This window comes from Somniosus microcephalus, unplaced genomic scaffold (assembly GCF_052327205.1).
Source record: "Somniosus microcephalus isolate GS21.2 unplaced genomic scaffold, FLI_Smic_1.0 unresolved_chr3, whole genome shotgun sequence".
NCBI lineage: Eukaryota > Metazoa > Chordata > Chondrichthyes > Squaliformes > Somniosidae > Somniosus > Somniosus microcephalus.
Window position 1 is genome coordinate 68,286,039 of NW_028225181.1, and position 14,706 is coordinate 68,300,744.

Here is a 14,706-nt window from a genome sequence, read left to right on the forward strand (position 1 = left end):
CCTTGAGATGTTTTAAAAGCTCTATATAAAGGTGTCGTCGACAGTGCCATCAAGCGGCACTTACTCAGCAATAACCTGCTAACTGACGCCCAGTTTGGGTTCCGCCAGGGCCACTCAGCTCCTGACCACATTACAGCCTTGGTCCAAACATGGACAAAAGAGCTGAACTCAAGAGGTGAGGTGAGAGTGACTGCCCTTGACATCAAGGCAGCATTTGATCGAGTGTGGCATCAAGGAGCCCTAGCAAAACTGAAGTCAATGGGAATCAAGGGGAAAACTCTCCATTGGTTGCAATCATACCTAGCACAAAGGAAGTTGGCTGTGGTTGTTGGAGGTCATTCATCTCAATCACATGACATCACTGCAGGAGTTCCTCAGGGCAGAGTCCTAGGCCCAACCATCTTCAGCTGTTTCATCAATGACCTTCCCTCCATCATAAGGTCAGAAGTGGGGATGTTCGCTGATGATTGCACACTGTTCAGCACAATTCAAGACTCATCAGGTACTGACGCAGTCTGTGTCCATATGCAGCAAGACCTGGACAACATTCAGACTTGGGCTGACAAGTGGCAAGTAACATTCGCACCACACAAGTGCCAGGCAATGACCATCTCCAACAAGCGAGACTCTAACCATCTCCCCTTGACATTCAATGGCATTACCATCGCTGAATCCCCCACTATCAACATCCTGGGGGTTACCATTGATCAGAAACTGAACTGGACCAGCCATATAAATACTGTGGCTACAAGAGCAGGCCAGAGGCTGGGAATTCTGCAGCGAGTGTCTCACCTCCTGACTCCCCAAAGCCTTTCCACCATCTACAAGGCACAAGTCAGGAGTGTGATGGAGTACTCTCCACTTGCCTGGATGAGTGCAGCTCCAACAACACTCAAGAAGCTCGACACTTTTCAGGATAAAGTAGCCCGCTTGATTGGCACTCCATCCACCACCTTCAACATTCACTCCCTCCACCACCGGCACACTGTGGCTGCAGTGTGTACCATCTACAAGATGCACTGCAGCAACTCGCCAAAGCTCCTTCAACAGCACCTTCCAAACTCATGACCTCTACCACTTAGAAGGACAAGGGCAGCAAACACATGGGAACATCACCACCTACAAGTTCCCCTCCAAGCCACACACCATCCTGACTTGGACCTGTATCGCCGTTCCTTCACTGTCGCTGGGCCAAAATCCTGGAACTCCCTTCCTAACAGCATTGTGGGTGTACCTACACCATATTGACTGCAGCGGTTCAAGAAGGCGACTAACCACCATCTTCTCAAGGGCAATTAGGGATGGGCACTAAATGCAGGCCTAGCCAGCCAGCGACACCCACATTCTATAAATGAATTTTTAAAAAGTTGTTGTTGGTGTATAGAGAACTCTTAGTGAAATGATCAATAACCAAGGAAGATCATTTCTTTATAATTGCAAAATACTGCGGATGCTGGAAATCTGAAATAACAACAGAAAATGCTGGAAATACTCAGCAGGCCAGGCAGCATCCGTGGAGAGAGAAACAGAGTTAACGTTTCAGGTCTGGGACCCTTCATCAGAACTTCATCAAAGATCATTTCTTTGTTTGGTTCTGTTAGTTTTCATCGAATCATTGAAAAGTACAGCACGAAGGAGGCCATTCGGCCCATCGTGCCTGTGCTGGCTCTTAGAAAGAGCACTCGTGCTTAGTCCCACATCCCTGCTTGTTGTCCGTAACCCTGTAAGATCCTCATCCTCAAGTACCCGCCCAACTCCCTTTTAAAATCATTGATGGAATCAGCTCATGACCTTTTCAGGTAGAACGTTCCAGCTCCCGACAACTCTCTGAGTTTTATTCAATTGTTACCACAGTTGCTTCTGTGAATGTTTAATAATAAATACATTTTGCTATGAAAGTAATTAAAACATTCCTAGTATATAAATAGACAGATGCATCAAAATATTAAAATTGTGGGAGGGGGGTCAGTGCTCGCCCAGGGCCCAATAAACAATGGAATTCTTCTTTCCCAACCCAATGCTCAGAAGATGAAGTCCCAGAGCTGCCTCTGGCTCGGTTCCACCTGCCCTATTCTGACAAGCTGAGGTGTTGGTCAGTGCACTGTGATTGCCCTGTGGGCAGAAAATGGCAAATTTAGAAATATGACCAAAATAACACATTTAACCCCAAAGCTGTAAATCCCCGTCCCACACACTCTCCCTGCTCCCTGTGCTGAAATCCAAACCCATTGCACCATCTCCAACATTTCTTTCCTCCACTCCCAGTTTTCCCCCTCCCTCTACTCTGGTTGGGTTCAGTTCTACACCTGCTGTGTGCAGAGTGAGAATAAAATCATGAGTCAATGATTGTCCAGGTCACTGGGACCCTGAAACCTTCAGTTCTACACCTGCTGTGTGCAGAGTGAGAATAAAATCATGAGTCAATGATTGTCTCTCCTGGTCACTGGGACCCTGAAGCCCCGCCCACGCTCTGTTCCTGTACAAAGATGGCCACGCATGCGCCCTGCTGCAGCTAGAAATGGTCTGTCCTTCCTTCACCAAGATGGTGGCGTGTAACCCGGGCCTGCCACCGAGAAAAAGCCTCACTGCTGCCGTCCGGCAGAACACATTCGGCCGCTGGATCTCATTTGGGCCTGAGGCCATTCTCCAACTTTATAAACCCTGCGGCGCAGCCTGCCCACAGTTTTTTTATTTATTTATTTGCCGTGGTGCAGGTGGAATCGGTCTGTCCTTCCTCCACCAAGATGGCGGCGCGTAACCCAGGCCTGTCACTGAGAAAAAGCCTCACAGCTGCTGTCCGGTGGAATACAGACTGGGCCGTTGGATCTTATTCAGGCCTGAGACCATTCTCCAGCTTTATAAGCCCTGTGGCGCGGCCTACCAGCAGTTTTTTTTTATTCATTATTTTTTGGTTCATTTTTTTTGTGTTTTTTTTTAATGACATTCACAGAGCTGAAGTCTCAGCTCTTTGTACAAAGTCACAAGCCCTCATGCCTACATGGCAGGGGTCCCAGTCTCTTCAAGTTAATGATGTGATCTCCGAGCTTCTTGATCATCTTCACTTGTTCATCCAGATAGTGGGTCTCCAGGAATTCACACAGTTGAGGGTCGGCGCTCCCAGTGGAGAGTTTGTGCAGATCCAGCAGACTCTGGTCGACATTCTTCTCCATCTGCAGGGCTCTCTGCATCGCGGAGCGGAGCCTCCCCTTCTCCCAGCCGAACAAATGGTCTGTAAAAAGGTTAAAAACATTGGATTAATTAAAAAAACGTATCAAATTAAATTAAAATCACATTGGCCGGGGCGATGATGCACTCCAGTCCCCACGGCACCCACCACTCTCGGAAGGTCTCAAGTGTGCCGGCAGACACCGCGTGCTCCATCTCCAGGGCCAACGGGCGCGAACATAGCCGCGGAAGAGAGGCAGGCAATCGGGCCGAACGACCCCCACGCCCGACCGCCCGCTGCCTGGACCTGTTTATGGCCACTTTGGCCAGGCCCAGGAGAAGTCCCACAAGTAGGTCCTCCGACCTGCCCTCTCTCCTCCGCACTGGGTGGCCGTAGATCAGGAGCGTGGGACTGAAGTGCAGCCAAAAATCAAGGAGCAGCCCCTTCAAATAATGGAACAGGGGCTGCAACCTCTCACATTCCACATAAACATGGAACACGGACTCCTCTGGGCCGCAAAAATAGCAAGAGGCCTGGGAGTCCATGAACTTATCTAAAATCTTATTGCACGGGACTGCTCCATGCAACACCCTCCAGGCCAAGTCCCCAATAGATAAAGGGAGGACTCCCATGTAGAGAGCCCCCCATTGGGGACCTCCGCCGGATGGCAAAATGGCACACCAAGGCGTGTCCGGACGGCAGGCGAAGATGACAAAGTGGAGAGTGTGCAGGAGCAGCCCATACAGGAAACCCCTCCGCGCAGAACTAAAAGGCACAGAGGGCATTTCCTCGAGACGGCTCAAGTTGTGAGGTGCCAGTACCCGAGAGGGGTTCCAGGGCCGTGCGCCGATGAGGAATTCCGTCCGAACAGGGGTCAGTTCGGACAGGATCGCCCCACATGCCTGAGCCCCCTCGATACACCTATTGGAGTCGGGGCCCAGTGCCACTTTCAGCGTCTCAATGGCTTTGGCCACGAGCCGGACGTTGGCCCAGGAGAGGCGCTGCGCCAGCTCCTCCGGCACCATCCAACCCACTCCTCCGCCATCGAGCAGGTCCCCGACCCTGGTCAACTTACCAGGCACAGCCCTGCCCTCCGCCAGCCACCCGATCCAGCAGTCACGGAGGTGCGGATTCCTGAGCGGCGGCTCCTGAAGGAAAGCCGCCACTCCTGACGGGAGAGAACTCCGCCTGGAGGCGATGCTGTTTCAGACCCATAGCAGTTCCTGGTAGAAGACAGGCAACTCCCGCAGGTAGGCACACGTACGGCCCAATTCCACAAACAGGAGCTGCGTGTCATAGTTGAGGCCTTGCAGCTGGTGGAAGAAATACGTCGCCAGCGCACACCATCGAGGAGGATTCTCGATGTACAGGTATCTCTGCAGGGTCTGAAGACAGAAAGTCGCCGCCCGGGTGCGAAGGCACACCAACGCCTGACCGCCCTCCCTAAGCGGGAGACTCAGAACCGCGGCAGAGACCCAGTGCTTCCCTTTGTCCCAGAAGAAGTCGATGAGCTTCTTCTGCATCTTGGCGACAAACGCAGGGGGCGGGATCAAAGTGACCAACAGGTACCACAACATGGCAGCCACCAGCTGGTATATGACCAGCGCTCGACCCCTGTCAGACAACACTCGGAGCAGTCCTGTCCAGCGTCCTAGGCGAGCGCTGACTTTGGCCTCCAGCTCTTGCCAGTTCGCCGGCCAGGCGTCCTCGGTGGGGCTGAGGAAGACTCCCAAGTAGAGGTGTGTGGTGCTGCAGGTGAAGGGCCTGTGAACTCCTCCGGCAGGGAGTCCACCCACCACTGGCCCACCAGGAGTCCAGAACATTTCTCCCAGTTGATCCTGGTGGAGGATGCATCCGAGTAAATCTGCTGGCATTCTCACATCCTCCACAAGTCAGCGGGATCCGTGACCATGAGGAGCATGTCATCGGCGTAAGCCAGGAGGACGACCTCCACGCCCGGCCCTTGCAGAGCCAGTCCCGTCAACCTCTTCCGCAAGAGGCGCAGGAAAGGCTCCATGCAGACGGCATATAACTGGGGCACGGGGCATCCCTGACGCACACCCCTCCCAAAGCGAAGGGGCACCATCAAAGACCCGTTAACTTTTATCAGACACTCCGCGGCGGCATACAGAAGTCAGATCCAGGCGACAAAATGCGTCCAAAACCCGAATGCGTGCAAAGTTCCGAAGAGATACTTGTGATCCACCCTGTCGAACGCCTTCTCCTGATCCAGAGAAAGGAAGGCGACCGACAGACCAGCCCTCTGGAAATGGTGGACCAGGTCCCGGACCAGATGGATGTTATCGTGGATAGTCCGGCCCAGGACCGTGTAGGACTGGTCAGGGTGGATCATGTAGGCCAGCACGGTGCCAAGGCAGGCAGACATGGCCCTGGCAAAAATTTTATAATCCATGCTGAGGAGGGAGACCGGGCACCAGTTTTTTAAAAGGCGGAGATCACAACTCTTAGGCAGCAGGACAATGGCCGCCCTGCGCCACGAGAGGGGCATCTCCCTGGTCGCCAGACTTTCCCCCAGGACCCACGCATAGTCACCCCCCAGAATGTCCCAGGATGCCCTGTGGAACTCCATGGTCAGCCCATCCAGCCCCGGGGACTTTCCCCTCGAGAGCTGGCCAAGGGCGCCGGTTAGCTCCGCCAAGCTTAGTGGAGCATCCAATTTTTCGGCGCCCTCCAGGCTGACCTTCGGCAGATCCTCTCACAAAACTCTGCGCATCCTCGCTGGACGGATCCGGAGAGAACAGAGTCCCGTAATAGGCCCGGGTCTTCGCGCTGATCCCCTCTGGATCCGAGACCAGATATCCGTCATCAGCCAGCAGCCCCAAGAGCTGCTAACGGACCCCCTGTCTTTTTTCCAGTGAGTAGAAGAAGGGGGAGCCGCGGTCTCGGTCCCGGAGGATCCGGATCCGCGACCTCATGTACGCGCCTCTGGACCTGACGAGCTGCAGGTCCTTCAGCGCGCCCTTCTTCTCTTCGTACACCTTCCGCAGGGCCGGGTCATTGACAACTCGACCGAGACGGGACTCCAGGTCGAGCACCTCCCTCTCCATCGCCCGACCTGGGCCTCCCGCCTCTTGGTCGACCCCCTCGCGTACTCCTGACAGAAGAGATGGACGTGAGCCTTGTCCACGTCCCACCATAGCCTCAAGGAGGGTGTTAAGTCTGTGTGTTATATTGAGAATTACTACACAGGCCACAAGAGTAAAATTTAACAGGTCTTTACTAGTCGAAGGTCAGGGCGGAACTGCCCAATAAATCATCACACAGCACTTATATACCGGTGTGGTCACCACCGGTATTACAGTATACCGCAGCCAAGATAAAGTAGTGCAACCCTTAAAATAGTTCTCTTAAAGGTGGAACGGTTACATACACTACAATCCTCCCTTTTTAGCTTAACAGTATATATTCCCCATTAAACATAACATAATAATATATATACACAACTTCATGTAAAAACAGTTTACAGATTCAGTCTCTCTGGAGGCTTCCTGACTCGGTCCGGATAACGCCTCGGTGGTGTAGTAGTTTTCGGTGGTGTAGTAGGTTCTTTTGGCAAGGTCGATTCGGCTTGAAGGCCAGTGTCGGGTTCATCTGATTCCAGTATCACCGGATCGGAGGTAGATGCTATGGGTATCTCTGCTTCATCATTAGGCGTATAGAGTTGTGGAGTAGGTTGTCCCTTTTCAGATGACTCTATGGTCTGGTCAGCATGGCGCCTTATTATGTTTTCACCAATGTCCACGGTATACATCAGCGGTCCTAGTCGTGTGCAAATAGTTCCAGGCTGCCATTTCTCGGTACGGTAGTCCCGGGCCAAAACTTGTTGACCTATCTGGAAGGTTCTAGTTGGCCTTTCATTCATGCCTTGAAATTGCCGGTTCTCCACATCCCTTCTGATGTTCGGCTTGATCAAATCCAGCCGGCATCTTAGTCTTCTATTGAAAAACATCATGGCGGGAGTTTGATTTGTAACCGCATGTGTTGCATTCCTGTACGCCAACAAGAAGTTATCTACCTTATGTTGTAGATTTATGTCTTCATTACCCATGGCCTTTATGGCCTTCTTGAAGGTCTGGACAAACCTTTCAGCTAATCCATTGGTGGCGGGATGGTATGGGGCGGACGTGTAGTGCTTAACCCCATTGTTTTTTAAGAACTTCCTGAATTCTTCGGACACAAATTGCGGTCCATTATCAGAACAGTTCTGTTCCAGCAGCCCATTCCTGGCAAATATGGTCCTTAATACTGTGATGGTTTTTTCCGTGGTGGTGGAGGACATCTTTATTACCTCTGGCCACTTGGAGTGTGCATCTACCGCGATTAAGAACATTGAGTCCATAAATGGACCAGCAAAGTCGATATGTACCCTTTGCCATGGAGATGAGGGCCACTCCCATGGATGTAGAGGGGCTTGTGGTGGGGCGTTTTGGACCTTCTGGCATCCTAGACAGCTCTTGGTCATTTCTTCGATGTCTCCATCGATACCTGGCCACCACACAAACGCTCTGGCTAGGTTCTTCATTTTCACTCCACCCAGATGCCCCTCGTGAAGCTCCTTTAGCACTTTATGCTGGAGTTTGGGTGGAATCACCACTCTGGATCCACACATCAAAGTTCCTCGGCACACTGACAGCTGCTCTCTTCTTTGCGAGAATGCTGGCAACAGTGGTTCGCCATGTGCTGGCCATCCCTTCACCGTTAAATCGTAGACTCGTGAGAGAGTCGGGTCATTTCTCGTTTCCTTTTCTATGGTAGAATTTGTTACTGGTAGACATTCCACTATGGTTGAGTGGAACATCTCCACTGGGTCCACTGTAGGCGCCTCTTCTACCGTTGGCAACGGTAGGCGTGATAAACCGTCAGCATTCCCATGCTGTTTTGATCCTTTGTATTCTATGTCATATTGGTGTGCCCCTAGGAGAAGGGACCACCTCTGTAGCCTTTGCGCTGTCATAATGGAAACGCCCTTTTTAGGGTTGAATATGGATACCAACGGCTGGTGGTCTGTCAGCAGTGTAAACTTCTGGCCCTGCAGGTAATGATTAAACTTCTTTACTCCCCACACCAGGCTGAGAGCCTCCCTATCTATCTGAGCATAGTTGCGCTCAGTGGAGGTCAATGATCTGGATGCAAATGCGACTGGCCTTTCCAAGCCATTTGGCAACTTGTGTGAGAGTACTGCTCCAATACCATAAGGAGAAGCATCACAAGCTAAACGAATAGGTAGCGTTGGGTTGAAATGAGCCAACACTTCCTCTGAGGTGATCAATGCCTTGCTTTTGCGAAAGGCCTTCTTACAGTCCTCGCTCCACTTCCATGGTACTTCTTTCTGCAAAAGAGCATTCAGCGGGTGCAGCACCGTGGATAGATTTGGCAGAAACTTATGGTAATAGTTAATCAACCCTAGGAACGACCTCAACTGGGATACATTTTCCGGAGCGGGAGCCTTCACAACAGCTTCGATCTTGTCAGGTGACTTGTGCAGCCCCTCCTGGTCAATGACATGACCACAGTACGAGATCCATTTCTGAAAGAACTCACATTTCTGGCGATTAACTCGAAGTCCATATTCCTTCAATCTGGTGAGCACCAGTTTCAAATTTGCAAGGTGTTCCTCATCGTCATCTCCTGTAATCAGGATATCGTCCAAGTAACATTGAGTGTTTGGAATTCCCTGTAATACCTGCTCCATGGCCCTCTGCCAAATTGCTGGAGCCGAAGCCACTCCGAAAACCAGTCTATTATATCGATACAAGCCTCTGTGCATGTTGATTGTGAGATACTGGCGCGACTCTTCCTCAACTTCCATCTGTAAGTACGCTTGCGCCAGGTCTATCTTGGTGAAGTGTTTCCCGCCAGACAATGAAGCAAAGATATCCTCAATCCGCGGAAGTGGATATTGCACCGTGTGAAGCACCGGATTAACTGTGATCTTGAAGTCTCCACAGATGCGGACCTTCCCCGGGTCCCCTGGCTTGTTACTCGATGAACGCTTCATGACGGGAACAATGGGCGTGGCCCACTCACTCCAGTCCACCTTAGACAGTACTCCTGAATGTTCTAGCCCTTCCAGCTCAGCTTCCACAGCAGGTCGTATCGCATAAGGTACCGGTCTGGCTTTGAAAAACTTTGGGTTTGCATGTTCTGCAATCTTGATTTTTGCCTTAATTCCTCTTAATGTTCCCAGTCCCTGTTGGAACACCTCTTTAGCCTCATCCAATATTCTGGACAATCGTTCAGGTTTGACATTTTTTTTTCCGGAATCTACCGTCATTGCTTTTAGGGAGTGCCAGTCCATATTTATTTTCCTGATCCACTCCCATCCCAGAAGTGGTGGACCTCCCTCAGGTAGTACATATAAGTCCATTCCTTGGTGTTCTTTGCCCTTGTGCATCACCTTGACTTTTATCTTTCCGATGGGGTATACTTTTTGCCCCGTGTATGTCTGCAATACTATCTCCGTATCCCGTAGGGGAATATGTGTGAATAACCTTTTGTAATCTTGCTTATTCATGACCGTCAATGCCGATCCGGTGTCCAATTCCATCTTCACTTGGACTCCTGCTATCTGCAGTGTGACCCAGATAGTTTGTCGGTCAGCTTCCTTACTCACATTGTGAATTCTCAGACTACCCAGTTCCTTGCTGTTGGAGTCTGAATCCGAATTCTGTTCATCCGAACTCTTCTCAGCCACCTTATGTACCTTTCTGCACTTTTCCTGCGGTGACTTTTTGTTGCTGGTCTTCTTTCCTGACTGGCATACTTTAGCTATGTGACCAAGCTTGCCACATTTTCTACATTCCTGGTTTTTAAACCAGCATTGGTTCTGATCGTGTGTCGTCTTTCCACAACGATAACATTTCGTTGTACCCAAAGCCATTTGATCTACGCTGAGTACCGCTGCCTTCCGCTACATTTCCGCAGTGCCTCTCGCTGCGGCTTCGTGCGATGCTGCAATAGTGACAGCCTTATCAAGTGTAAGATCATTCTCTTCCAGCAGCCGCTTCTGTGTTCCTTCTTTCGACAATCCACACATGAATTTGTCTCTCAGTGCCTCTGTCAGACTTTCCCCAAACTGACAGTATTTCGCTAGCTTCCGCAGTTCAATTAAATACTCCGCGTTGCTTTCCTCTTTCAGTTGCATTCTCGCATAAAATTTAGATCGTTCCGCTAACATCAGCGGTGTGGGGTTCAAATGATTTTTCAGGACAGCAACAATTTTAGCGAAAGTCTGATCCGCCGGTTTAGCTGGTGATAGAAGATGCTTCAATGGCCCGTATGTCTTCGCACCCATTGAGTTTAGTAAGGTTAGTGCTTTATCTTCATCTGATATTTTATTTGCCTTACAATATATCTCTATGCGTTCTACATACGTGGCCCAATCTTCAACATCGGGATCGAAATCATTGATGTTACCACGCTTAGGCATCCTCGCACTCTTCTTGAGAAACAAAAGGAAATTTTTCTTTTATTTTTTTTTTCCAAAATGGCGGTTTCCCGCGCTTGTCTTCTTCCCCCGCCTACGAAAATGGCGGCTTCCCACATTTGCCTTTCTCCCCCGCTGGCTGTAATGGCGATTGCCGTATTGCTGCGTTCGCCCTCCCCAGCGGTTTTCAAATCGTGCCTCCCAGCCCCTCTTGCAGTCCGGTCCTTTCCCCCGGCTGCGGCTGAGTTCTCCGCGTTTTTTTTAAATTTTCTCCCGCGCCTTACGCTGACCTGGTCGCTGCGCCTCGCGGCCTCGGTAGCTGCCCGGCCTTTTTCACCGGTTGCGGTCGAGCTTGCAGTCCGGTCCTTTCCCCCGGCTGCGGCTGAGTTCTCCGCGTTTTTTATTTTTTATTTTCTCCTGCGCCTTACGCTGACCCGGTCGCTGCGCCTCGCGGCCTCGGTAGCTGCCCGGCCTTTTTCACCGGTCGCAGTCGAGCTCTCTCTCGACGCTGTTGCGTCTCCCAGCCCGCTTGCAGCCCGGTCTTTTACACCGGCTGCGTTTGCATGCACCGCGGCTCCCGTGCCTTACGCTGGCCCCAGTCTCAGCGCCTCTGGCCCTGACTTCTGTCCGGCTCTTTTCCCCGGCCGTGGTCGAGTTCTCCGCCCTTATATCCTCCGTTTTTCCCTCCCCTACTTCACGCCAACGTGGCCGACTTGCTGCTCGTCGCTGATCGGCTTACCCACCACCGTGATAGAAGGGATGATCACTGCCTGTTGCTGATGGAAGGCTTCATGTCAGAATTCTTCCTTTGCTCTGCAGACCCGAGTCTTTTCTCAGCAGAATGATGAGGGCGGATGCCTCCTCTCGACGCCCGTTAAACTGCCTTGGATGTATCTCTGCCGCAGGGTAAGATCGTACTCATCGCCACTGTTAAGCCTGTGTGTTATATTGAGACTTACTACACAGACCACAAGAGTAAAATTTAACAGGTCTTTACTAGTCGAAGGTCAGGGTGGAACTGCCCAATAAATCATTACACAGCACTTATATACCGGTGTGGTCACCACCGGTGTTACAGTAAACAGCAGCCAAGATAAAGTAGTGCAACCCTTAAAATAGTTCTCTTAAAGGTGGAACGGTTACATACACTACAGAGGGGACACCCCCCCGCTTCCTTCTCCAGTCGGCCCAGAACCGACAAAACGAATTCCGGAACCGCTTGTCCTCCAGCAGCAGGTTGTTAAAATGCCAGTACGCGGACCCCCCCGTGCGCGTAACAGAACGAGCTCTGCCCACACCAGGTGGTGGTCCGTGCATGGCACTGGCCGCATGGAAGCCACTGGAACGCAGGAGACGTACGCACGGGAAATGTAAAGGCGGTCGATTCTGGACCTTCCTCCTCCAGACCTCATGTAAGTGAAGCCGCTGGAGTCGGGATGGAGATTTCGGCAGACGTCCACCAAGTCGAAGGACCCGACCAGGTCCCTCAACTTCTCCCTCGCCTCGAGTGTGCAGTTAAAATCCCCCCCGAGGATGACGCACTCGCCGACATCGATGGAGCCCAGAAGAGCGGACACTTCTTCAAAGAAGCGCACTTGCTGCGCACCGGCCGCGGGGGCGTACACGTTCACTAGATCGAGCGGCATGCCCCACAGGTGGACAGTGACCTGGAGCAAGCGGCCCGGCACATGTTCCTTGACCCACAAAATAACCGGCTGAAAATGCAGGGCCAGCAAGATAGCCACCACGCTGGAATAGTTGGAGAGGTGACTTATGCTGACCCCTCCTTGCCACTCCAGGAGCCACGTGGCCTCGTGCTCCAGAACGGTGTGGGTTTCTTGCAGGAAGCACACCGAATACCTCCCGTCCCGGAGGACTGAGAAGTTATTAAATCTACGGCGTGCATCTCTGCTGCCATTGATGTTGAGGCTGGCTATGGTTATCTTCATGACAAGAGCATAGTGGAACCTCTACTTAACCTAACAGGAAGAGGGAGAGTGGCCGCTTGTCGACCGCCACTCCCTCAACAGCCCAGCGAGGAACTTGTTGATCCGATGCTGCTCGCGCGACCCCGCGCCCTCGTCCGCACCCATGGATTTGACAGCGGCACAGACGGGGCCAACGAGCAGCGCCAGATCTGACCATCTGTTTAGGGCCAGCCGGATTTTGCCAGGGCGATCCCGGCACGCAGCCAGAAAGTCCCGGAGTTCCACAACAGGGATGAGGGGGGACTCGGAGGGGGGCACGAGGGTATCCGCCGCCTCACTGGCGACGGAGTCTGACTCGTCCTCGGTGCTCTCTGCCGGGTCCCCGTCCTCCTCCGCGAGTTCGTCATCAGCCAGCCCCGCCTCTGTCTCGATCCCACCCCCAGGATCAGCGGCAGAGGATTCCTCCCTGGGCTCCTCCAGAGGTGCCGGGTCAGGAGGCGGCGGCGGTTCGGGGCCCCCCTCCGCCCCAGGCACCGGGGTGCATGGGGAAACCGGGGAGTACACTATCCCCATTTCCCTCAACACCCCCGGCGACAGCATCGGAGGCGGAGTCAGGGGGTCTTCCCCCTCACCGCCATCAGCCACCAACCCAGCGGACTGGGGAGCTTGAATACATTCCTCGGCCACGTCAAGCAGCGCCTGGGAATGGTCGGGACTGTCCTGGCAAGCCCAGCCTCACTGGCCTCGCCCACCCTCACTGGCCTCGCCCACCCCAGTCTCCAGGGTGCCCGACATGGTGAGATGTAACGGTTCTTTTGGTATTTCCTCCGCGGGTAGATCCGCAGTCCCCCCCACGCGCAGGGTCTCTTCCCAATCCCCAGGAGGCGCAGGCGGGGCAGACTCATCTGTCTTACCCTCCCGAGGGACAGGCAACTCCTGCCGAACACAGATGTCAGTAACGGTAGGGAGGGGGGCACAGCACCCATGGTGGGAGACGATTCTCTCCGCGAGGAGGTGTAGTGATCAATAACATGTCATTCTGTGGTGGACACTAGGTGGAGCAGTAGAGCTGTATATAGCTGTATGTATAAGACTACACTACCCAGCTATACATTATATTAAGACTACATTACCCATGAGGCTAGGCTACCCACAAGGCAGCAGTCAAGATGGAAGCCTCTACAAGATGCTGTACAAGCCCACATGTGCTCCATAAAAGTAGCTAGCAAAAGCTAGCTGTGTTCATAATAAGAATGTCTATTTATTAATGAACATAACATGGTACCAGGGTGGTGAAGATCTGCTGAAAATTGTGAAAAGCGACATGGAGAATTTGAAGACACCAGAGCATTTGAAACTCACAGAAAAAATCGACTACAATTGGCAGACTTTTAAACAGCAATTCGAATTCTACATTGCAGCCATCGGATTCGGTACAAAGCCAGACGCAAGGAAGATAGCGTTGCTGCTTACGGTTGCAGGCCCACAGGCGATAGAGGTATTTAATACATTTGTATTTAATCCAGCGGAGAACAGAGACAAATTAGACGATGTGCTACAGAAATTTGATGCACATTGTTCTCCCAAAAAGAATGAGACGTATGAAAGATATATCTTCCATTCTCGGACACAGCAACAAAATGAGACTTTTGATAGCTTTATAACTGATCTGAAACTGAAAGCAAAGACATGTAATTTCTCTGAGCTCAAAGCATCCATGATTCATGACCAGATTGTGTTTGGTATTCATGATAAAAAAAGTCAGGGAACGTCTGTTGAGAGAAACCGAACTAAATTTGGAAAATGCGGTGAAAATATGCCAAGCCAGCGAGCTAGCTCGAAAGCACGCGCAGACTTTCAGTGAAATCAATAATGATGCGATTGTAATGAGTGATAATGCTATAAAGAAACATGGGCAGAACAGAAATGAAAAGCAATCGGAGGATGAAATTTTTAATTGTAAATGCTGTGGTTACAAACACCAGTTAAGACAATGCCCAGCATTTGGAAAAATGTGCACAAAGTGTAATGGAAAGAATCACTTTGCCAAACAATGCTTTTCAAAAGTAAAAACGATGAAAGGGCAACGAGTTAATGTGATTGAGGACATTGATTTAAGTGAGACATTTTTTGTAGGAATGGTGTCATGTGACGATATCAAAAAA

The 14,706-nt window shown here is 51.5% G+C and overlaps 1 protein-coding gene across 1 annotated transcript in view; it reads right to left on the reverse strand.

The window, feature by feature from the left end:
- LOC147091868 (uncharacterized) overlaps positions 1-14,706 on the reverse strand; it is an 82,967-nt gene that overhangs the window by 66,615 nt on the left and 1,646 nt on the right. The window contains exons 2-3 of the mRNA XM_085976629.1: positions 13,300-13,477; positions 5,868-5,966 (exon numbers count right to left, since the gene is read on the reverse strand). Of these exons, the coding sequence (XP_085832755.1) occupies positions 5,868-5,966; positions 13,300-13,477 (277 nt within the window). The remainder of the gene's footprint in view (positions 1-5,867; positions 5,967-13,299; positions 13,478-14,706) is intronic.